Below are 25,801 nucleotides of genomic sequence, written 5' to 3' on the forward strand. Positions count from 1 at the left end.
TTTAATTTCTGAAAAATTCACTTTCTTTAATTCATTGGTCACATTTATTAAGCACCTGCTGTTATGTCAGAGAAGCAAGGTATTACTATATTAAATCATGAGCATCTTTAACACAGCCTACTTTTGGTTTGGGATAAGATTATGTTGACATAAGAGTAAAATTGTTTTGAAATAAGTTAAACATTTTTTCTTTCTTTCATTTGATCAGGAATGATCAGAACTCCAATTTTTCAAAATTTCAGAATGTCCATGTGGGTGGATTCCAAAAGCCTATGAGATTTATTAAACCATACTTCAGGAAATTTATTAGAAAATCTTACAAGGTAAGAAAACAAAAAGCAAAATCTTTATTGTTAATATTTTTCTTTTTCTGTGGGTTGGCAGACATTATGAGAATTGCTGCTATTTCTTCCTTTTGGACAGCAAGTAAATGCTATAAATTTTTATTTTATACTAACTTCTTTAAAAATTGGATGAGAGCAGTTGGTGATTTGAAAAAAAAATTCTGTCCCTTATAAGAAAGATTATAAAAGAGTAAAAAACAATTCAGCAAAACTAACCACAATGGTATTCCTTCTCAGAGCTGTCTGCCTCTTTTTACCTTTCCCCTAGCGTTTCAGTGAAGAGTGGGAACTGCCCTTTTGTTGCTAATTTGAGACCGGACTTGATCATAAGATTTTTCAGCATTCCATTTTGATTTTGTTGTTCCTTCCATTTACATTGTGTATCTTGTTTTCTTGGTTCATTTTATTTCACATCAGTTTATGTCAGTTGTCCCATACTTCTGTGTTCATCACATTCAACATTTCTTATAATAGAAGTAACCATTAATTTAAATAACCACTTTTTCAGCCATTCTCCAATCCATGGGAATCTGTCTTGTTTGCAATTCTTTGCTACTACAAAGAAAGTACTGTCACAAATATTTCAGTGTATACAGGATCTTACTTTTTATTAACAAACTACTTGGAGTATCTGACTAGTATGCTTTGGGTAGAGTATGAACATTTTATCACTTTCTTATGATTGCAAATTACTATTCAGAATGATTTGACTAACTTACAGCCCCACTAACAATAATACTGTACCTTTTTTTAAATTAAAAATGTTTTAATTCATTTTTTTCAGTTCTTAATTCTCGTCTTCCTCTTCACCTCTCCCCTTGAGAAGGCAAGAAAAACAAACACCATTGCAAATATATACAGTTATGCAAAACAAATTCCCACATTAACTATATAAAAAAAAGAGAGAGAAGGAAGAAAGGAAAGAATATATGTTTTGATTTGTGCTTTTTAAGTCTGTCACTTTTCTTTCTAGAGGTGGCTGTGTTTCATCATGAGCCCTTTGGAATTGGTCATTTGTGTAAGATTTTCTAAGATGAATATTATTGATGTTCACTTAGGTCCCAGCCAAACCTCTTTCCTGTTTACACAACAGTTTTTGTAAAATAGTGAGTCCTTCCCTATGTATTTTGGATATCAGACTTTTTTTACTTGATGCAAAGCTTTTTTCCCCATTTAACTTTTAACTTTCTAACTTTAACTCCATAGATTTTGTTTGTTCAAAAGCTTTCCAATTTTATGTCATCAAGAGTGACCATTTTATCTCCTATGATCCTTTTAATCCCTTGATTAGGCAAAAATTCTTTAATCCATAGTTGTGAAAGGAACTCCTCTTTTACTCCTCTAATTTGTTTATGGTGTGACTTTTTACATTTACAGGTCATGTTTATCTGTTTGGAGCTTAGGGGTCTCACACACACACTCTCTCTCTCTCTCTCTCTCTCTCTCTCTCTCTCTCTCTCTCTCTCTCTCTCTCTCTCTCTCTCTGTCTCTCTCTCATTCACTCACTCACTCATTCTCACTCTGTGAGATATTAGTCCAAACCTGATTTCTGTCAGACTGCTTTCTGGTTTTCCTGGCAGTCTTTCCCCTAGTAGATGGAATCTTAGGGTTTTTTGAACCTTAGGTTATGTTCCCTGGCTTCTGGATCTTGTGTTGGTAATCTGTACCACTGATCAGTTTTCCTGTTTTTTAACCAGTATCAAATAGTTTTAATGATTACTGCTTTTTAGTATAATTTGAGATCTGGTACTCCTTCTTGCCTAGTTTCTCTCATCATTTTTTTTTATTAATTTATTTTTAGTTTTCAACATTACTTCCTCAAGATTTTGAATTCCAGATTTTCTCCCCATCTCATCCCTCCACCAACCCAAGATGGCATGCATTCTGAATACCCTTTTCCTTAATCTGCCTTCCCTTCTATCTCTCCTCCCCTTCTTTTATCCTCTTCCCCTTCAGTTTTCCTGTAGGATAGGATAGATTTCTATACCCCATTTCCTGTATATCTTATTTCTTTCTCTTTTTCTTTGCATATTTTATTAATTTATTTTGATTTATCAACAATCACTTCCATATGCTTTTGAGTTTAAAATTTTTCTCCCCATTCCTCCCCACTTCCCTCCCCAAAATGGTGCACAATGTGATATAGGTTATACATTTACATTTCTATTAAACATATTTTCACATTAGTGTAGTTGTAAGTAAAAATTAAAACCAGTAGGAGGAACCATCAGAAAGAGGAAAGAAAACTCAACAGAAGAGAAAAAAAAAGATAGTGCGATTCAACTTGCACAGTTATGATTACTATCTGTGTCTTTTTCTCCATCCTTTTTTCCCCTTTTATGCTTTTCTTTCTCCTGTCTCCCTCCCCCCCCACCAGTACTTTGCTTTTGACCACCCTCTCCTTCAGTCTCTCCTCCCTTCTATTTTCCCCCTCCCCCCTCTTCCCCTTCAACCCCACTGCTTCTTCCCCCCCTTTTCTTCGCCTTTTCCCTCCTACTGCCCATAGGGCAAGTTAGATTTCCATACTTAACTGATTATGTTGTTCCCTTCTTGAGCCAAATCTGATGAGAACAAGGTTCAAAAAATGCTCACCCCCCTCCCTTCTTTCCCTCTGCTGTAATAGGACTTTCTGTCTTTTCCTGTAATGTAATGCCTCCTCCTTTCTCAGTACATTTTCTAAGATCAGACTAATTTACTTAACTTGGATCCATTTAATGCACTTGATTAGATTTTTTTTTATCGTTACATCAAAGTCAACTAACATCCACCCCCTTTATGTATACTCCTTTAACATGGTGTAATAGCAGTACAGTTCTCAAGTGTCATTTTCCTTTGTAGGGATGTAAACAGTCTACCCTTATTAACAACATTTTGTATCTTTCTGTCCTTTTTCTGTCCTTCTTGAATCTTGGACTTGAAGATCAAATTTTTTGTTGAGCTCTGGTCTTTTTATGAGGAAGGTTTCGAAGTCCCGTATTTCGTTGAATATATATCCTTTCCCTTGAAAAGTCATGCTCATTTTTGCAGGGTAGTTGATCCTTGGCTGCAATCCAAGCTCTTTTGCCTTATGGAATATCATGTTCCATGCCCTGCGGTCTTTTAATGTAGCAGCTGCAAGGTCCTGTGTAATTCTGACACTAGTTCCATGTTGTTTAAATTATTTCTTTCTGGCTGTTTGCAGCACCTTCTCTTTCATCTGGTCATTTTGGAATTTTGCTATTATGTTCCTTGGTGTTGTCAATTTGGGATCTCTTTCAGGTGGTGAGCGGTGTATGGTTATTTTACCTTCTGGTTCTAGGACTTCAGGGCAGTTTTCCTTTATGATCTCCTGAAAGATACTGTCCAGGCTCTTTTTTTCATCATGATTTTCAGGTAGTCCAGTGATTTTTAAATTGTCTCTCCTGGATCAGTTTTCCAGGTCAGTTGTTTTACCAATGAGGTATTTTAAGTTTTCAGCCACTTTTTCATTTTTTTGTTTCTGTTTGACTGATTCTTGCTCTCTCATAGAGTCATTAGTTTCCATTTGTCCAATTCTAGTTTTTAACAGATTGTTGTCTTCTGTTAGTTTTTGTACTTCCTTCTTCAGTTGGCCAATTGTATTTTTAAGGGATTTGTTTTCTTCAGTGTACTTTTTTTCCAGTTTGCCAATTGTATTTTTTAGGGACTTGTTTTCTTCAGTGTACTTTTTTTCCAGTTGGCCAATTATATTTTTTAAGGACTCTTCTACCTCTCTCATTAGACTTTTAAAATCCTTCTTGAGCTCTTCTAAGAAGGCTTTTTGGGCTTCAGACCAGTTCATATTCCCTTTTGATGTTGCAGATGTGGGTTTGTTGACAATGTTGTCCTCTTCAGAATTTCTGTCTTGATCTCCACTCTTCTCATAATATGAATCTATGGTACATTTCTTTTTACTCATGGTTTCTTTATTCCCTGGCCTTTAAAGAGATTGAGCTCTCCTGCTGGGGAACAGAGGACACTGACCCAAGCTTCTTGTGTTGGGAGCCTAGGTCTTGGTCACTGGCTTTGTGTGCTGGGGCCTCTTATGTTGGCAATTGGAGGCTGTAGGGTTTTGGCAGGTTACCTCATGTTGGGCTAGAATCAGCAAGTCTGGAACTTTCAGGCAGTTCTCGGTTGCCTGCTTTTCCTTTCTTTTAGCTTTCTTCAGCTCCTTTTAGATGGGTGCTGCAGGGTGTTTATCTGCCTGGGGCCCCTTGCAGTGCTGACTCCCTCATTTCTGATAATGGGAGATTCCTTTGCGATGGAGTGCCGAGGCACCTGGTGCTTTTCTGAGCTAGTTTCCACCGGTTCCCTCCTCCCTCATTGAGGCACTTGGACGTCCAGGTGTTGGTGTTTGCCTGCTCTACCACCTGGGCTTCAGGATCTCTTCCTGGTTGACAGTTGGAGGTTCTGACAGCTTACCTGGTGTTGGGCTGGAATCAGCAAGGCTCAGACTTTAGGAAGACTTTAGGTTGCTTTCTTCAGCTCTTTTCAGATGAATGCTGCAGGGTACTTATCCACCAGGGGCCTTTTGTAGTGCTGCTTCCCCTATTTTTACTGATGCACTGGGAGACCCATTTGCTGGGCTGCTGCACTGCTGCTCCCCATCTTTCTTTTAGTTCAGGTGTTGCAGGGTTTTTTTCCGGGGTGATATTTTCTGGTTTTTCAGAGGTTGATAGGGGAGAGTGAGAGCGACTACTTTTTTACTCTGCCATCTTGGCTCCCCCTGTGTATCTTATTTCCCAGTTCCATGTGAAAATAATTTTTTTAACATTTGTTTTTAAAACTTTGGGTTCCAGATTTTTTCCCTTCCTCCCTCACCACCTACACTCATTGAGAAGGCAAGCAACTCAATACAGGTTATGCATGTGTAGTCATGCAAAACACTTCCATAGTAGTCATGTTGTGAAAAACTAAGTATATTTCCCTTAATCCTGTTCCGCCCCCCATTTATTTTATTCTCACTTTTGACCCTGTCCCTCCTCAGAAGTGTTTGCTTCTGATTACCCCCTCTCCCAATCTGCCCTCCCCTCTATCATCTCCCTGCTCTTTTGTTCCCTTCCCCCCATTTTCCTGTAGGGTAAGGTAGATTTCCATGCCCAATTGAATGTGTAATGTTACTGTCTTTAAACCAAATCTCAGGAGAATAAGATTCACTCTGTCCCTCACCCCTTCCCTCATTTCCCCTCCACTGTAAAAATCTTTACTTGTCTGTTTTATGTGAGATAATTTACCTCATTATACCTCTCCCTTTCTCCTTCTCCCAGTATAATCCTCTCACCCCTTAATTTTATTCTCCAGATATCACTACTTCATCTTCAACTCACCTTGTGCCCTCTACCTACCTACCTGCCTACCTATCTATCTATCCATACATGTAATTTTTTCCCTCAAACTATCCTAATACTGACAAAGATCTCATGAGTTAGAAATATCATCTTTCCATGTAGGAATGTAAAGAGTTCAACCTTAATAAGTCCCTTGTGATTTCTCTTTCCTGTTTACCTCTTCATGTTTCTCTTGAGTCTTGTATTTGAAAGTCAAATTTTCTTTTCAGCTCTGGTCTTTTCATTTCACTGAATGTCATTTTTTTCCCCTGACAGATTACACTCAATTTTGCTGGGTAGGTGATTCTTGGCTGTAATCCAATCTCCTTTGACCTCTGGAATGTTATATTCCAAGTTCTGCGGTCCCTTAATGTAGAAGCTGCTAAATCTTGTGTTATCCTGATTGTGTTTCCACAATACTTGAATTATTTCTTTCTGGCTGCTTGCAATATTTTCTCCTTGACCTGGGAACTCTGGAATTTGGCTACAATATTCCTAGGAATTTTCCTTTGGGGATCTCTTTTAGGAGGTGATTGGTGGGTTCTTTCAATTTCTATTTTGCCCTCCGCTTCTAAAATATCAAGGCAGTTTTCCTTGGTAATTTCTTGAAAGATGATGTCTAGGCTTTTTTGGGGGGGTCTGTTTTCCAGGTCAGTTGTTTTTCCAGTGAGATATTTCACACTGTTTTTTATTTTTTCATTCTTTCCGTTTTGTTTTACAGTGTCTTGATTTCTCCTAAAGTCACTAGCTTCCAGTTGCTCCATTCTGATTTTTAAGAAAGTATTTTCTTCAGTAATCTTTTGGATTTCCTTTTCCATTTGGCCAATTTTGCTTTTTAAGGCATTGTTTTTCTCATTGGCTTTTTGGACCTCTTTTGCCATTTGAGTTAGGCTATTTTTGTTTTTTTTTTTTTTGGGTTTTTTGCTAGGCAGTGGGGTTAAGTGACTTGCCCAGGGTCACATAGCTAGTAAGTGTTACGTGTCTGAGGCTGGATTTGAACTCAGATCCTCCTGAATCCAGGGCTGGTGCTTTATCCACTGCGCCACCTAGCTGCCCCTAGGCTTTTTTTTTTTTCAGTCTAATTTTTAAGGTGTTATTTTCTTCAGTATTTTTTTAGGTCTCCTTTAGCAAGCTGTTGACTTGTTTTTCTTGATTTTCTTGCATCACTGTCGTTTCTCTTCCCAGTTTTTCCTCTGCTTCTCTTACTTCTCAAAATCCTTTTGAGCTGTTCTGTGGCCTGGGACCAATTCATATTTTTCTTGGAGGCTTTGGATGTTGGAACTTTGACTTTGTTGTCTTCTTCTAGTTGTATGTTTTGATCTTTGTCACCAAAGAAAGATTCTATGGTCTGACTTTTTTAGCACAGTTTGCTCATGATCCCAGCCAATTACTTGAGTTATAAACTCTCTGTGAAGGTAGGGGTCTGCTTCTAGTGTGGAGGATGTACTGTCCCAAGCTTCAGGGATTTTCTGTAGCACTTTTCAGAGATACTTCTAGGGACCTGTAAATTTTCATTTCTTCCAAGGTGGTATGATAAAGGGTGAGGTGTTTACTTCTTTTTTGGCCTGTGCTTTGGTCTATGAGTGACCACAAGCACTCTTTTTTGCCTTGGAACTGTGAGAAGGATTCTCTCTCCACAGCCACTACAATCTCCACCATGCCAGCGCTCCTCCTTGCCCCAAGACCATTACCCAGAACTGTGACCCAATCCTAAGAGGGACAAAGCAAGGGAATCCTGCACCAGCAGAGAGATCCCTGCAGTCCCCTTCTGATCAGCCACTGGATTCCACCTCAGTCTGTGTCTGGAAGCTCCAGAACGAGCAGCCGCCCAGGGGCTACAGCTGGGACTGGGGCTGGGACTGGGCTTCCCTCTCACTGCAGTCACAAACTTTTCCTACTGACCTCCTAAGTTGTCTTAGGCATTCCTGGATTAAGAAGTCAGGAAACTGCCACAGCTGCCTTTGATTCAGTCCTTTGAGGGCTGCTCCAGGTTCACGGAGGCCTATTTTGTCTGTAAGTCTGCACTGAACTATATTCCTCTCCTAGCCCAGTGCGATAGACCTTTCCAGTCAATCATCCATATTGTCTTAGGCTGGAAATTTGTTTCGCTTTGTCTTCTTGTGGGTTCTGCTGCTTTAGAATTTTTTACAGTCATTTTTTATAGGTATTTGGAGGGGTTTGAGGGAGAGCTCAAGGAAGTCACTGCTTTTACTCCGCCGTTTTGGCTCCATCCCCTCTTTTGTCATTTTCCTTGATAATCTTGAGATTTGCTCTTCTAGATGACTTCTGTTATTTTTTCTAGTTCTGTAATGTCTTTTCACATGTCTTTATTTTAATTCTGCTTGATCTTTATAATTTTATTATGTTCACTTTTGATTTTTTTTGGTTGTAATTATTGTAAACACTCTTGGCTCTGCTTACTTTACTGCATCAGTTCATGTAAATCTTTCCATGCTTCTCTGTATTCATCATATTCATCATATTCATCATTTTTATGACACAGTAATATTCCATTACATTCACGTGCTATAGTCTGTTCAGCCATTCCCCTATCAATGGGCGTATACTTGGTATATAGTCTTTGGTAGTTTGAATCATATGACCCTAAATAAGTGAGCAATTTAAGTCATTGGCATTTCTATTATATTGGATCAGCGCAGCTATGACCACTTAATATCTCTGCAGTTATTTAGACTTGAATTAATCCTGCAGGAGTGTTTTCTGGGTGTCATGAAATTCCTGTGTGTTTTTAGACATGGACTTCCTACATGTTTTATGTGTTTTATAGTTAATTTGAATGTACCACAGTTTATTTTAAATGGAATCTGTTGGGATTTACTAGTGATATATAAAAGGGCTGATGATTTGTATGTTTATTTGATAAACTTTTCCCAACTCTTATTTTGCGACCATTATTTATCATTTTAATTAATTTTATGTGAATCTCTAGAATGGATCATCATGTCATCTACAAAAATAGATGATTTTGTTTTCTCTTTGTGCTTCCTCTCTTAACATCTTGTTCTCTTTTTGCAATAGTATTCAATTTTTAGGAATGTATAAAATAGTAGTGGCGATAATGGGCATCCTTGCTTTACCCTTGATGATAACTGGAAAAACCATTAAGACATAATCCTTTTTCTCATATTAAGGAAGGATCCATTTGTTTTTATGCTTTTTACCACACACACACACACACACACACACACACACACAGCATTGAGTGTTGTATTTTTAAAAAAAAATACGTAAGCCTATATTTATTTTTTTAATGGTTAGTGTAATAATAATATGAACTATTACATTTATGGTTTTCGTTATTGAGCCAACAGTGCATTTCTATTATGAGTCCCATTTGGTAGCTACATATAATCTTTTTTAACATTTTACCATAGCATTTTTTTTCTCCCATATTATATTCTGCATGTTTGCATCAATATTAGTTAGGGTCTATATTTTTCTTTCTGTGTTTCATGAAAAGAAGTTGGCAGAATCACTAATTTTCCAGTTTCTGCAAACACTTTTGTAGTCATAGAATTAATTATTCTTTCAATATGTTAATGAAATTCACTTAATAAATACATCTGGTCCTGGGTTATTCTTTTCCCCTTTTGAGTTCATTTATACCTTGGTCAGTTTCTCTCTCTTTTATTGATTTATTTAAATTCACTGTTATTTTAATAATATGGGTACTCTTATTTTACATATTCTATGTTCATCTATTTTATTTAAATTACCATCAATTTTTTTAGACTGTTTTTAGTCAAAGCTATGTATAATAATTTTCTTTGTTGTGATTCTACTTTAAATCTTTTATATTGGTTATTTTTTTTTTGTGAGTAAGTAGTTTTGTCTGTTTGATTAGGTTTTTAAATAATGTACTTTTAGTAATTCAGTAATTTTTTTTTGCTTTTGATTCTCCTTTTGTATTTAGTTGGGTTTTTTATTTGTTGCTTATGTAGGGTTTTTTTTTTTAGTTGCACACCTAATTCATTGATCTGTTCTTTCTTTGGTGATGGCAGTGTTTAGGAATTTAATTTTCCCCTAATAGCTACTTTGGCAGCATCCCCAAAGTTGTCCCAATGATGTCTCACTGTTGAAATTTTCTTTTATGAAATTATCTGTTATTTGTTGGATTTATTTTTTGACTCACTAATTCTATAATAATACATTATTAAAGTATTCCTAAGTTTGAAACTTTTCTTCAAAACCTCTTTATCTTTTTTAATGTGTTGGGATCAATAAAGATGCGTTTGTATGTGAGGTTTTTATGCCCTAGCTACCCTAGCACATGGTAGGGTGGTTTTTGTAAAACAGTGCTAGGCACAGTTGTATACTTTTTTCTATTTCTATTCATTAGCGGCCAGAGATTTATCATCTAACTTCTCTAATGTTCTATTCATATTTATAACTTCTTTATTATTTATTGTTTATTATATTCATCTGGGTTTTAAAGGGGTACCTCATAGATCTTTTACAGTTCCTTGTGACTTTAATTACTTTTTTCCTTTAAACATTTGGATGCTATTCTTTTCAGTACATATGCATATTAGTTATTGATATTGATTCATTATCTATGGTGCCTTTAAGCATAATGTAGGTTTTCTTTTAATCTTGTCTAATTTTAATGTTTGCTTTGAGACCATGATGGATAATCTTGTTTTTTGAGTTTTCCTGAAGCATGATAGATTTTGCTTCAAATCTTCATTTCTTTCGAGTTATCTTTTTTAGAAAAAAAAATTTTTTTCCTTTCAGAATCTAGCATTTTCATACACAGAATAGAACAGAAAAAGAGGATTGTATATGTAACTGTGTGTCTCTATTATGTGTAGCTGTAGCTTGCTTTGCTTTTTAAATTATCACAAGTTCAATGTATAGCCTTCAAAGCAGCCCTGTGGATCTGATTCTTTCTGTCCTTGCCTGTTCTCCTGGATGTTAAAAAAAAAATGTTTCATTGACTCTCTTGTGTTTTTTATATATTTATTTAATTTCATTTTTTTTCTTGGCTGTACACCATTGCCATTTCCTCTCTCCCATTGGGTGAAAAAAGAAAACTATAGATCCTTCATAATATATAAACAAAGTCAAGCAAAAGAAATTCCCATGTTAACAGTGTTTGAAAATGTATCTTCCTTTGCATCTTGTATCTTTTGCCTCTTTATGAAGAGATGTAGGTAATTTGCTTCATCAGCACTCCTTAGGATCATGATTGATCATTGCATTGGTAAGAGTTCTCAAGTCTTTTAAAGTTGGTTTACTTTCTAATGTTACTGTATAAATTTTCTGGTTTTGCTCACTTCACTCTATATCTTTTCATAAGAGTCTTATCAAATTTCTCTGAATCCTTCCTTTTCATAATTTCTTATACTATTTCTCATTTTAAACTCTTGGCTAACATTTTTTAAAAATGTTTATTGTAAACTTATTGTAAAAATTCTGTTTTCTAATCAATTCTGCTGCCCTATTTTATGTGAGCTTTAACCCATTCACGTTTTGATTGTTAATGGAATAAATAGTAATATGTACCATATCATCTTTTTTACTTATATGTTCTTTTAAAGAAAAATGTTTTGAAAATAAAGAATGAGATCATCACTAATTATCTAACACTGAAATGATCTGCTTCTCTTGCCCAAACTCTAATTACTGGTTTTTACAAACTCTTTCCTTTTAAACTTCCCTTTGCAATCTACCCTATGAATTTGAAGTTCATTTGCCTTGTGATTATTCCCTCCTTGACCTGTCCTGAACCCCACACCCAATCCCTCTGTTCTCTTCGTATCTGCCTTTTTCTTCACAGTTTATTACTATGTTAGACTCTGTGTGTCTGTGTCTTCCTCTCCATCTACAGCAGATGAAATTCAGGTTCATGTGATTCCTACTCCTATTTTTGTATATTCTTCTCAGAACCTACCTCATTTATGAGACGTAGTTAAGTGCCCCAGTGCCCATTTTTTCCTTAGTGATTCCTTTTACCCCTTCCCTTTTCTTTGTGCTCAAGCTCATCAAAACAGAACCACCCCCAACCCCCCGTTTGTCTCATTTAATTCCCTAATTAACCCTTGAAATCATTAGGATTTTAAAGGACCGCTTGTCTCTTCTGTCCTTGTTAGAATGAAAGCCACCTCGTCTTGTTTAGGCAGCCAGATTGTACAGTGGAGAGAGCACCAAGCCTGGAGTCAAGAAGACCTGAGTTCAAATACAGCCTCAGATAATTACTAGTTGTGTGACTTTGGGCAAGTCACTTAACCTTGCTTGCCTCAGTTTCCTCAGCTGTAAAGTGAAGATCATAATAGCACCAATCTCCCAGGGTTATTGTAAAGGTTAAATAAGATATACTAGCACATAAGTACTTAATTAGTGTTTGTTCTCTTCCTTCCCCCTTTATATTAATAGCTTCCAGGTCCTAGGTGATTAGGTGATTCTGATTGTCTTCTTCCTACTTGAACTCTTTGTTTGTGGCTCCTTGCAGTATTTTTCCTCTCACTTGGAAGGTTTGTTTTTTGACTATAACATTTCTAGAAGATTTCATATGGAGGTTTTTATCAGGAGGTAACTAGTCAGTTCTTTCTATTTTCATTTGCCCTTGGGCAGTAATAAATCTGGGCAGTTTCCAATGCTCTTTTCTTGAAATGTGTTTGGGGGGGACAGATTGGAGTGCAGGGGAAAGGTTGAGTTTCCTGGGAGTTCTGTGACTCTTAAACTGTCTCTGGCCTATTTTCCAGGTCATTTTTTTTTATAGTGAATACCTGATATTTTCTTCTTTTTTTAATCTTTTGATTTTTATTTGAATATTTCTTCTTGTCTCAGAGTTGTTGAATTCTGTTTGATCTATTCTGATTTTCAAGGTATTGGCTACTTGGGTAAAGTTTCTGTCTTATATTTTGAGTTGTTCTCTTTCTACTTTTTTTCTGTTGAACTTTTCATTTTAAAAAATTTCTTGTTTTCTAGGTGAACTTAAAATTGTTGTGGATAGGGGCAACTATATGTCACAGTGGATAGAGCAATGGCCCTGGATTCAGGAGGACCTGAGTTCAAATGTGGTCTCAGACACATAATAACACTTAACTAGCTGTGTGACCCTGGGCAACTCACTTAACCCCATTGCCTAGCCAAAAAAAAATAAAAATTTGTTGTGGATAATACTCTTAATGGATTTTCCTCTTACGTAATTCTTGATCCATAATATTTCTCCACAGTGCTTACTTTTAGTACTTTCTCTTTACCATCTTTAGAGGTGACTTTGTGTTATGGTCAAGGTCTACCTCTACCTCCTTGTGTACTCTTAGATGGATTGGTCATAGCCTGTTTTAACCCAGACTAGATTTCCTGGGGTCTTGCTGTTGACTTCACCTTCCTTTCATGTGTCTGTTCCTAGAGCGTAGCATAGGTAAGCTTTAGTGTCCCTGATCAGAGCTCTGTATATGAGTATCGCTTTTAAGGACCTTACTGTTGTCTTATGTTCTCCTTAAAGCTTCCCTGATAAGGTTGCTAGATTTTATCTATTCCAGTCCTGCAGCAGCTGTAGCCCGCCAAAGGATTTCAGGCGACAGCTGGTGCAGGCCTGATCTGTTCCTTTCCTCCTTTTTTATCCTCCTGTTTTTCTTGCTCAGGGTGCTAGAGTAGGCTTCAAATCTCAGTATCTGCATTTATGCTGGCTCTGGTATTATCTGGTATTGTCCTCTTCTATTGTTTACAGCTTTTGGCTGTCCTTTATTGCAATCCTGACTGGATGAAGTTATTTACTTAGGTTTTTCTTCAGATTTTGTTATTCAGTTTGTTGGTCTTTCTGGATTAGAGAGGTGTTGAATTTGCTGCTTATTCAAAACTCCCAATTGGGCCTGAACCAGATTAAAATGTAATTGGGAAAATGTTTAACAAAATAAAATGCAGTAACTGCATAGGTAATGTTAATTTGCAGTTTTCTGAGTCAGTATGCGTACAGTAAAGGATCTGTTTGTATTTGAGTTTGATACAACTGTGTGAATTTTCATATATCCATCTTAACCAGAACCCTCCCAAATTAATTTTTATGGTTGTGTTAATAGTCAACTTAGTGTAATGCTTTTTGTGTTCTGCAAGAAGACTAAATATTAGAAACACTGCCAAACTATAAATGAAAGTGTTAGTGCATTGTAGGCAGTCTTTGTGCTTTTTTTGTTCCTAGTATATTTATGTAAATTTACATATTGGACCTTTCTTGCAATTTGTTTTCTTTTTTAAAAAATATATCATGAATATAACAAACATCAATAAACATGAACATTTCCATGTATAAATAATAGAAAAAGAAAATTGCATATGAAACAATCTACCACATAATGCATTTATTTTTCTTATAATTTCAAATGAATTTTTCTTACCACTTTAGAGCAGTTCTTAGATGCTTTTTTGATTCTTTTATGACAGGGAAAAAAGGTAGAGGTAGTTTTTTTTTAAAGGAAAGAAAATACATCAGGTTATTTAAGTACCACAAGATCATAAACTCATTTGCCCATGAAGTACTTTAATAATATGAAAAGATAGTTCAGAAGAAAGAGTGATATGGCAGTTGGGGATAAGTGACTAGCCCAAGGCCACACAGTTATTAAATGTCAAGTGTCTGAGGCCAGATTTGAACTCAGGTCCTCTTGACTACACAACTGGTGCGCTATCCACTGCACCACCTTGCTGGTGGGGCAAATCTCTTAAATTTCTGTGGGCCTGAGCATTCTCATCTTTAAAACGAGGGTGCTGAATTAGATATTTCTTTGGTCCCTTTCAGTTTGTTATGGTCCTATGAGATGGGAGATCTCAATGGCACTAAAAACAATATGGAATTAACATTTATGATGTCAGGATTTAGAGATGAAAGGGACCTTACGTATCTGTTGCAGTCTAGAGGTGCTGGGGGCCCCAAAATACAGGGCAAAAGATGCGGCTCTGCCTCCAAAGAATTCAATTCAAGCCTTTTTTCAGTGAGAGACAAGGTTTATTAAAACACTGATTGGGGTGGGCAAGATTCCTAGTGAGTCTGTGCTATTGGCCAGATTTTCAAAATCTGAGCGATTTATTTGTGTGTGTGTGTGTGTGTATTTTTTTTTTTATATAAATTTATTTATTTTTAGTTTTCAACATTTACTTCCATAAGATTTTGAGTTCCAAATTTTGGCCCCATCTCACCCCTCCCCCCACCCCAAGATGGCATGCATTCTGAATTCCCCTTCCCCTTCTATTTTCCTGTTGGGCAGGATAGACTTCTGTACCCCATTTCCTGTATTTCTTATTTCCCAGTTGTGTGTGAAAATTTTTTTTTAAACATGTGTTTTTTAAAACTTTGGGCTCCAAATTTTCTCCCTTCCTCCCTCCCCACCCACCCTCATTGAAAAAGCAAGCAACTTAATATAGGTTATACATATGCAGTTATACAAAACACTTTCATAGTAGATGTATTGTGAAAAACTAACTCTATTTCCCTTAATCCTATCCTGCCCCCCCATTTATTCTATTCTTTCTTTTGACCCTGTCACTCCTCAGAAGTATTTGCTTCTGATTACCCCCTTTCCCAATCTGCCCTCCTCTCTATCATCCCCCTGCTCTCTTGTCCCCCCCCATTTTCCTGTAGGGTAAGACAGATTTCCATACCCAATTGAATGTGTATGTTTTCCCTCCTTAAGCCAAATCCTATGAGAATAAGATTCATCATTCCCTCTCACCTTCCCCGTTTCCCCTCCACTGTAAGAGCTTTTCTTTTCTGTTTTTTTTTGTGAGATAATTTACCCTTCTACCTCTCCCTTTCTTCTCCTAGTATAATCCTTCTCATCCCTTAATTTTATTCTCCAGATATGACCCCTTAATCTTCAACTCACCCTGTGCCCTCTACTATACTATCTATATCTATCTATCTATACATATAATTTTTTCCTCCAACTACCCTAATACTGACAAAGGTCTCATGAGTTATAAATATCATCTTTCCATGCAGGAATGTAAACAGTTCAACTTAATAAGTCTCTTATGATTTCTCTTTCCTGTTTACCTCTTCATGTTCCACTTGAGTCCTGTATTTGAAAGTCAAATTTTCTATTCAGCTCTGGTCTTTTCATCAAGAATGCTTGAAAGTCCTCTATTTCACTGAATGACCATTTTTTCCCCTGAAGGATTATACTCAGTTTTGCTGGGTAGGTGATTCTTGGTTGTAATCCTATCTCCTTTGCCCTCGGAATATTATATTCCATGCCCTGCGTCCTTTAATGTAGAAGCTGCTAAATCTTGTGTTATCCTGATTGTGTTTCCACAGTACTTGAATTGTTTCTTTGGCAGCTTGTAATATTTTCTCCTTGACCTGGGAACTCTGGAATTTGGCTACAATATTCCTAGGAGTTTTCCTTTGGGGATCTCTTTCAGGAGGAGATTGGTGGATTCTTTCAATTTCTATTTTGCCCTCTGGTTCTAATATATCAGGGCAGTTTTCCTTGATAATTTCTTGAAAGATGATGTCTAGGCTCTTTTTTTGATCATGGCTTTCAGATAGTCCAATAATTTTTAAATTCTCTCTCCTGGATCTATTTTCCAGGTCAGTTGTTTTTCCAATGAGATATTTCACATTGTTTTCTAATTTTTCATTCTTTTGGATTTGTTTTACAGTGTCTTGATTTCTCATAAAGTCACTAGTCTTCCAATTGTTCTATTCTAATTTTTAAGGAAGTACTTTCTTCAGTGATCTTTTGGACTTCCTTTTCCATTTGGCCAATTTTTCTTTTTAGGGCATCTTCTCCTCATTGGCTTTTTGGACCTCTTTTGCCATTTGGGTTAGGCTATTTTTTAAGGTGCTATTTTCTTCAGTATTTTTTTGGGTCTCCTTTAGGAAGCTGTTGACTTGTTTTTCATGATTTTCTTGCATCACTCTCATTTCTCTTCCCAGTTTTTCCTCTGCTTTCTTCTCAAAATCCCTTTTGAGCTTTTCCAAGGCCTGAGACTGATTCATATTTTTCTTGGAGGCTTTGGATGTGGGAGCTTTGATTTTGTTGTCTTTTTCTGGTTGTATGTTTTGATCTTCTTTGTCACCAAAGTAAGATAATATAGTCTGACTCTTTTTGCACTGCTTGCTCATGATCCCAGCCAATTACTTGAGTTGTTAACTCTTTGTTGAGGTGAGAGCCTGCTTCCAGTGTGGAAAATGTACTGTCCCAAGCTTTGGGGGTTTATACAGCTGTTTTCAGAGACACTTGTAGGGACCTGTAAATTTTCAGTTCTTCCAAGGTGGTATGATAAGGGGCGAGGGGTTTACTCCTTTCCTGGCCTGTGCCCTGATCTATTAGTGACCATGAACACTCCTTTTTTTCCTGGAACTGTGAAGAAGGTTTCCTCTCTACTGCCACTACAAGCTCCACCACGCCAGCGCTCCTTCTAGCCCCAGGACCGCAGCCTAGAACTGTGACCCAGATCCAGGTACCGGCAAAGCAATAGATTCCTGCCGCATCTCTGGTAAATAGATCCCTGCAATCCCTCTCTGATCGGCCACTTGATTCTCCCTCATTCGGTGGGCCAGAAGCTCAGGTCGCAGCCACTGCCCCGGGGACCATCCTCTGCACTCTGTGCTGTAGAGCTGGCTGTGACCTAGCTCCTTTCTCAGCACTGCAGAAACAGACTTTTCCCACTGACCTTCCAAGTTGTCTTTGGTGTTTGTGGGTGGAGAGGCCTGGAAGCCACCACAGCTACCCGAGAATCAGTTCCTCTGAGGCCTGCTCCAAGTTCTCTGCAGCCTGCGTGCCCATGACGCACTGCGCTGTGCTCCCCACTCAGCGCGATACACCTTTCTCATCAACCATCCAGGTTGTCTTGGGCTGGAAATTTGCTTCACTCTGTCTTTTTGTGGGTTCTGTTGCTTTGGAATTTGTTTAGAGCCATTTTTTTGTAGGTATTTGGAGGGGTTTGGGGGAGAGTTCAAGCAAGTCACTGCTTTCACTCTGCCATCTTGGCTCAGCCCCCTCAAATCTGAGCGATTTAATGGGGGCAAGATGAACACACATAACAGTGGTCAAGGAGTACATCTAGATGTAATCAAGGAGAGGGGCCAGGTGCAGACAATGAGGGCTGGGCTGTGTTAGAAGTAACAGAGAATTGAGAATCAGAGCCACAATGAAAGGACAATTGGAAGGATTATACAGAGTTGAGCCTCAGGGCCATATGGGAAAGTTTGGGGGGGAGGGGTTCCAGGGCCCATACCCTGTTACTCCCACCTCAAACAAATGGGACACCATTTCTTTTGGGGTAAAGGGTGAAGGTCTGCTGAAACTGCTTTCTGCTGTCAAGGAACATAGAGCTGTCTTTGGAGTCCTGGAGAGGAGGTTGGCTGGCTGCATCCAGGGGACAATGCAGGAACATAGGCTGGTACCCATTGTTTGCCGCCAACTGTGGACGTAGGCCCGTAGTCTGGAAGACACAAATCTGATAAACAAGTCTGTAGGGCCCAAATGTAGAGAGAAGTAAAAGAGCAAGAGGCCCATTAAAATCATTTACATTTGACCTGCAGGATTAACTGATCTTGTTACTGCCCCAAGCTTCCACTCTGGTTCCAAATATCTTTCTTCTCCAAACCAAACTGAAGATGTTTCTGATTCAATTTCAGTAATTTGGGGTATGGAATGACTACACATTCATGTCAAAACAGCAAGATCTCGCACACTTGCATTGTGCTTACATCTTTTACTGATCCCTTGCTCTGATTCTAGCAATTTGCTATAAAAGGATAAAGCAGGAACGAAATTTGTATCAAGTATGACAGGATAAAACATCCTGAGATCTGTTTGAATTCACAGTTTTCCAAGCATGCAGTATCAGTACCACCTCATAGCATGGTAGGTAACATTCCTTTTCAAGGGAACACAATGAGGGAACTGAGCCAGGAGGATCCTGTCTTAGACTGAGGCTAAAATTTTCTTCTCAGCTTTTCCCAAAGGAGGCCTCCCACTTGTATCACATTCTCTCTGAGTAGCTTGTGGCATTTTTCTCATATGGTGGATTATTATTGACTATTGATTATTGATGGATTATTAGCCATTAGACAACTCAAAATAAAATCAGTTACAGTCCCACGCGCTTTTACATCAAACAGCTAGTTTTACTAATCACAGGTTAAGGGAAATTTTTCCAGGATTTACATGTCAAATTTAAATTTTCCTGGTGTAAAAGTCAATCCTTAGAGATCATTTCTATATACTTACAAATTCTCAGCAAGCCAAGTTCATTGTTTAGGAATTCCATAGCCCAAAGAAGCCTTTTGTCAGGTTTACAAGATAAAGAGGATTGACAAAGGACCCCAGAGAAAGGGCTTCCTATCTGCCCTATCTATACCCTTAGAACTGAGGACTGCTCTGAATGGGCAGAACCAATCTGGATGAGGCTTTCACCTCATCCCTTCCTTTCCATACAATTAATTACCATATGGTAATTAATTACCAGCTTTAGGTCTTAACATTAAAACAATAACCAACAATCTTACAATTTTTGGTTAAGTGATAGTCAGATTGTTTTAGGTGTAACCAAATTGCGAAAAGTTTCTTGATATAACTAATATAAAAGTCTACCAATTTGAAACAAACCCATTACCAATGAGGTGACTTCAATTTTGTTGAATGCGTTTCTGAATTACTTTATACTGAGAATCGGCATCTCATGATTAACGCATTAAAACTACAACTTTAATAGAGTAGGCTGGCTTCCCTCTCTCTCCCAGGGCTTCTAGGGAGGGGTGAGCAGGATGTGTGGAACCTGGGTGATGCTTCCAGGCTTTCTGGGTTGCCCTGGGGCCCAAGGCCATTACCAGTAGGCCCACTGCTGTAGCTGTTGCCCCGTCCTCCCTCCTTCCTTTCACCAGGTCGGGGAGGAAGAATGAAACTCTTCTCCTAATGTGATCTGGGATGAGAGGGGTTAACAGAAAAACCCAGGGCTGTTTGCTATCCCTGCACTAAACCTACCCTCTTGACTCTAGGGAAGGGAGTGATAGGGTTGTAAGGAGGTATTTCAAAACTCCTTAATGATCAATCACAAAACCTCCAGAATTTGCTAAGATGTTTTTAGCTGTTCTAACTTTTCACTGTATCCTTAGCCTGGTCAGAGCTACAAATGAGGAAATCCAGGCCATGAGGTATGAAGTGACTTATCCCCAAGAACACATAGTAGTGTCAGATTTGAATCCAGGTTTTCCTGCAAGTCCAGGTGTCTCTTCACTGCACTATGCTAATACTGTACTAATAAATTCATCCAAAGATGTTCCCCTGCTTTTGCACTTATACATTATTTACTGATTAAATTACTTGATGATAAGCTTTCCTCATTTCATCTTGTCCTTAACTCTCTTGTTTGTTCACACTATTAACCTTTAGTCCCCCCACCCCTTAGTTCTTTCCTAGGCCATCACCTTTTCAGTGTCTACAGTTTACTCCTTTCCCTATCAGCACTTGTTGATGAATCAACCTAATTCTATACTTGTTCTCTGTATTTGACTCTCTTTTGTCTGACCACTGATAGATAACACTTTGCCAACCCCAACCTTGGATTGCTCCTACTGTTTGCTGCCTTTGCTCCTGAACAGAGCTAGATAAAGTTATAAAACCATTTTGTCTGGGTCCATTGCAAATATTACCTAATCTGAATTGGGCCCTCAGTGAAGCAAGGCAATCCTTTTACGTCTCCATAATCAGTTTATTATTCTACTCACCAGTAGTCATTATAAACCTTTTCATCCTTACTCTGGTGTACCATGGCAAGTTTCTCACTCTCTGAGCTAAGGAATTGCATCATGATTCAGGGTAAAAATTGAGGCTATTCACCATGAACTTGACTTCTTGCTAATTCAATTCAAGAAGCATTTATTAAGCCCTTACTGTGTGCCAGACACTGTGCTAAATACTGGAAATACAAATGAAAGCAAAAAAGAAATTGGAATGGAGGAAAACAACCCATAAAATGAATCTACAAGAAATGAGGAGGCATCTAGAGAAATCTAGTGTAAAGACCAGGAAAGGAATGAATGAGTGAACGTGGCTGAGATTGCTAGAGGAACCAGCGTATCAGAGGAAGAGACAAGTTATGGGGTGGGAGTGAGAAGTCTAGGAGGGAGTCAGGAGCTTTCCTCAGAAAGGTATGAACAGCAAACAGCCCCCTGTATCCTTGGTCCCACTGGTTTCATCATTTCTGTGCAGATGATTCCCAGGTTTTTTTATGTATCCCAAATTTCTCTCCTTAGCTACCATCACAGTTTTGTATGTGTTGAATTGGACATCTTTAGGCTTCTTAAAACACAACATAACTATACAGCACTCATCCTTCCCCTCACCACCTCATGTCTTCTGAACTTTTCTATTAGGAGAAAAAGAAGTCTCAGTGACATCTTTCTTTCTCTTCCTTCCCTCCCTCCCTCCTTCATCTGTTTGCTTCTCATTCTCATTTTTCCTTCTCTTTTCAGCTGCACAGGACTATTACTACTGATGGCATTATGGGCCAAAGAGGTTAACTCCTCTTCCAGCCATTGAATCCATTTTGTTACATCACTGTTCTAAAACTTCTTGTTAGACTGTCAGACCTTAATGATATTTCAGTCAGCAAACTAGCATTTCTTGTAATTAAGCAGTTTATTATTACTTTAGACTGCTGTCCTCCTATGATGGAGTTAATTGAACATTTGCTGCAATGGTCCATATTAGTATAATTGGAATAACTTAAATTGAAAGACTTAGGATTACCTATTGGGGAATATGTTTGGGAATAGATATTGTATGGATTGCACAAATATAGTTGCTGATGTTCTTTTATACTAAACAAAATTACATCTGTTTGGTGTGGTACTGTTTTGTTTTTGCAGCAGAAATGGTAAATTAATTAGCATGATATATAGCAATACTCATTTCAAATAAACAAAATATTTCTTATTTTGTGAGTGAAGAAGCAGTATTATGTGTAGAGAAAGCACTGGGTTTGAGTTAATTATGTAATGAAATGTCTGGATCATTCATTTAACCTCCTTGAGACTTTCCTTACTCATAAAGGGGTATATTTGTACTACTTGCTTTATTTTACCTTTTGGGAGTTGTAAAAAATTCAGAAATTAATGGACACCAAATAAAATTAGTATTTCCATATACATTGTAAAATTGAAAGAGAGGGCTATACATACAACTAAAATTTTCGTTTTTAGAGTTTGTGGTTCTTTTAAAATATATAATAACTTCAATATATAGCTTTCAAAGCTGTCTTACTTTTCTGTGTTTTTTTTTTTCTGAAGCCCTATCCTATACTCTTTCTTGCTTACCCTTCAAATTCCCAAATGAAAATAAAAGAATTGAAGAACTCTGATAATGGCACATATCACTAATAAGCAAAACAAATTCCCACATTAACTGTCCAAAAACATGTCTCATTCTACCCTTTGAGTTTATCAGTTATCTGTGAGGAGGTAGGTAATAATGTGCTTCACCATTGATAAGGAATCAGAGTTCTTAATTCTTTCAGAGTTGTTTTACTTTGTAATGTTAATTTTTTTCATAGTTCTGTTCCCTCCCCTCTACATCAATTTATATAAGTCTTTACAGATTTCTCTGAAACAGTCCTTTTCATCATTTCCTGCTACTCAGCAATAATTACTTCTGTTCAGATGCCTTGATTTGGTAGCCATGAGAAAACATTTTTAATTTTAAAAAATCACCATAAAATATGGGTTATTGTGTGAATGGACTACATCAGGGGTGTGGGGAAACTGCTGTCTTAGGGCCATATGTGGTCTTCTCTGTCTTCAGGTGAGGACTTGTGACGGAGTCCAAGTTTCACAGAACAAATCCTTGTATTAAGGAAATTTGTTCTGTAAAGTTTGGATTCAGTCAGAGGGCTGCACTTGAGGACCTACAGGGCCACATGTGGCCTCAAAGCCGCAGGTTCCCTTCCCCTGCATAGTCACAGAAGTCTTTTCTACCTCTCATGCTCCAGGATTCTCTTCTTCTTGCAGTTGCAAAAGATTTGGAACATTTGACTACCTGAGTATGCCATCCTTTGCTAATAGTCTGGAGGATTGGCTTCTAGAAAAAATGATAGCTATATCAGGAGTTATTGGTCATAGAGTTTTGTAACTATTCTGACTGATTTTATGTTAAATTTGTATTGCATCTCTGAACTGTGCTCAGTTTATCAGATGATATATTAACATTGGAAGGTAGTCTAGTACATGATAGCCATGATGGGGGATGGGATGGGTTTGTATGAGGATATGTGTGTATACATATATATATACATACATAAGTGGAGGCACATCCATTTTTCTTTTGTTTCTAAGACCATAAATATGTGATATTAGATAATTTGTGGTCACAATGAACTTTAAAGAAAAAGCACAGCAAAGTACCTATGCTTTTTTTTTTCTATTCAGAGTGCATATCATACCTCACAAACAAAAGACATCATTAATGACAGACCATTTGGAATTAGAGGCAATCTTCAAAACCCAAGAACCTTTAGAAGACCTTTTAAGGTATTGGTTATGTGTTTATACTAAGTTTCAGTTTTGGCTATAAAATGATTCTGTAGGTATAGTTGCCTGAATATGTGTTTCATTTACAGTGTTAATGCATGACAGATGGTTTTGTGATGTCCTGTCAATTAAAAATTTATCTTTCAGGATCCTTGAACATGTATTATTTTGTAAATTTTCTTAAGATGACATTGAGGTACTGATAAAAATAGACAAAATCAACATAGTTTTTTTCCATACAACATATGTTAAAGATATTTTATTAGAATTATTTGAAAATGGTAATTTTGCACTTGGTAGTAGCTTGCCTTTAACCAAATTATTTTTGTTGCCATCAAAATTCTACTTACATGATTCAGAGATTACTTTGGGTTCTTATAGGCAAAACCTATAGCGGGGCACTGACACTAGGTGGTTTTACCAACCTGTTTATATTCCAAGAATGGAACTGGCAGAGCATAGAGAGATGTCATCACCTGAACATTGGGCACCAAGTAATGAATTTTTTCAGTTATAGAAATTTGTGTATACCATTTCCAAATTATAGAGATATTGTAATCTGCTTTATTGGAAGGAGCATCTACTGTACACTGATAAATTCATTGTTCCTGAGAATTTTACAGTTTTTATTAACCAGAACATTCTGTTCCCAAATTATTTTTTAAAATTTATCTGCTTTTATAATTTTTGGTGTTGTGTGTCTTACCTCTGTCTTGGTTAGGTTGCAATCCATACTTTTTCATAGTTGTAAATGGAAGTATAGTTGGAACATTAGAAGGGGGCAGACAAGAATGGAAAGAAGGTGTCTGAAAGTCTTAGATCTGGCCATCTGGATGATGTGAGCGATCTTGCTCTCTTTCAGGAGATGATCATTGCTCTTCAATGCCAAGTATAGTATTGATGGGATTTGTAATCCATGATGATTTTTGCTGTTCATAGTTGTTCACAAGAATATATACTTTATTTGTTAGGCATTCACTGGAGTGTTTTTTTAGACTTATCCAAGGATCTTAATGGTTTCTCATCCTTTCTGTGGAGAGATTTTTGAAATTTTTTTCCCCAAAATTGGCAAACTAGAGAGGAAGGTAGAAGAGTAGGTCAGAAACTTGGCTCTCCATATTTCCTCCACAAAAAAAGGAAAGAACATTGCCTCAGAGGAAACCTAGAACTGCAGAAGTAAACAGAAGTTTGGATAAAGCTGTTGTCCTCCTAAGACAACCTAAGAAGTCCCTAGGAAAGAAAGACCTGACCTCCAGGAGTGAGAGGCCTGAGTCACATGTAACTATCTCCAGGCCATTCTACCTAATTTACAAGCCCTAGGGGCAGCTTGGTTGGGAGGCAGCCTCAGTCTTAGGAGTTTTCACCTCATAGACAGTGTGGGAGTCAGAAGGCTGAGTAGGAGATGATTGAAGGACCTTTCACTTTAAAGGGACACTAAGCAGAGCTTTGCTGACCAGACACATCCCAGGTGGCTGTGTGGAGAACGAGCCAGCACATACCTGGTGAGTTATGGCTGTGGGTACTTATAGGAAAGCAGAGTCCTTGGTGTCAGTTCGAGGGCAGAGAGAACAGTGGTAGTTCGCAGCCACCAGAGGAGACCACAAGGAGCAAGAGCATTTGTAGCACTGTGGCTGGGGGCTCTAGCCATAGCTTAGGAGTAGAGAGGAGAACCTAAGGTTGGGCCACAGACAGACCTCAGAAAATAACAATAAGAAGTACCTGAGGTTTGGAACATCATTCCCCACACCTTGGGACTAGAACTTGATCATACTAATAGTTGCTGAAAACAAAATAAAACGAAAACTTTTTTAAAAATGAGCAAACAAAGGAGAAAGAACCCAGCCATAAATACCTGCTATGGGGACAGGGAAGATTAGGTCAGGGGAAGATAGTGGAGCTGAAAAAAAGCTACTCCTTTTTCAATGAGAAACGTCAAATGGTCCCAAGCACAAAAAGATTTCTTGGAAGAACCTAAAAACGACTTTAAAAGTCAACTAAGGGGCAGCTAGGTAGCGAAGTGGATAGAGCACTGGCCCTGAAGTCAGGAGTACCTGAGTTCAAATCCGGCCTCAGACCAAACACTTGACACTTACTAGCTGTGTGACCCTGGGCAAATCACTTAACCCCAATTGCCTTAAAAAAAATTAATAAAATAAAAATCAACTAAGAGAGATAGGGGGAAATTGGAGGAAAAAAATAAGAGCAGTCCAAGAAAATTAATAAAATTATGAAAAGAAAGTTAACCAACTTGAAATGGAGAATCAAAAACTTAAGGAAGAAAATAATTCCTTGAAAACAAGAATTGGGCAAGAGGAAGCTAATGACATTTTAAGGCACCAAGAAATAATAAAACAAATTTCAAAAAATTGAAAAGAAATAGAAGAGAATGTGAAACATCTCATCAGAAAGACAACTGATCTGGAGAACAGGTTGAGGAGAAATAATATAAGAATAGTTGGACTACCTGAAAATTATGATTTTTAAAAAAGGATCTTGATACAACATTACAAAAAATCATCAAGGAAAACTGCTCTGAAGTTTTACAACTAGAAGGCAAGGCAGAAATAGAAAAAATCCACTAATCACCACATGAAAGAGATCCTAGGAGGAAAACTTACAGGAATAGTATAGTC

At 37.6% G+C, this 25,801-nt stretch overlaps 1 protein-coding gene across 6 annotated transcripts in view; it reads left to right on the forward strand.

The window, feature by feature from the left end:
• The window catches only part of BCLAF3 (BCLAF1 and THRAP3 family member 3), a 103,125-nt gene that overhangs the window by 52,026 nt on the left and 25,298 nt on the right, over positions 1-25,801 (forward strand). For 5 of the 6 annotated variants that reach the window (XM_020989922.2, XM_020989921.2, XM_020989920.2 and 2 more), the window contains exons 10-11: positions 209-323; positions 23,067-23,168. In XM_020989922.2, the coding sequence (XP_020845581.1) occupies positions 209-323; positions 23,067-23,168 (217 nt within the window). The remainder of the gene's footprint in view (positions 1-208; positions 324-23,066; positions 23,169-25,801) is intronic. The other variant, XM_020989924.2, reaches the window with a different exon arrangement.

Source organism: Phascolarctos cinereus, unplaced genomic scaffold (assembly GCF_003287225.1).
Source record: "Phascolarctos cinereus isolate Bilbo 61053 unplaced genomic scaffold, phaCin_HiC Scaffold_726;HRSCAF=1367, whole genome shotgun sequence".
NCBI lineage: Eukaryota > Metazoa > Chordata > Mammalia > Diprotodontia > Phascolarctidae > Phascolarctos > Phascolarctos cinereus.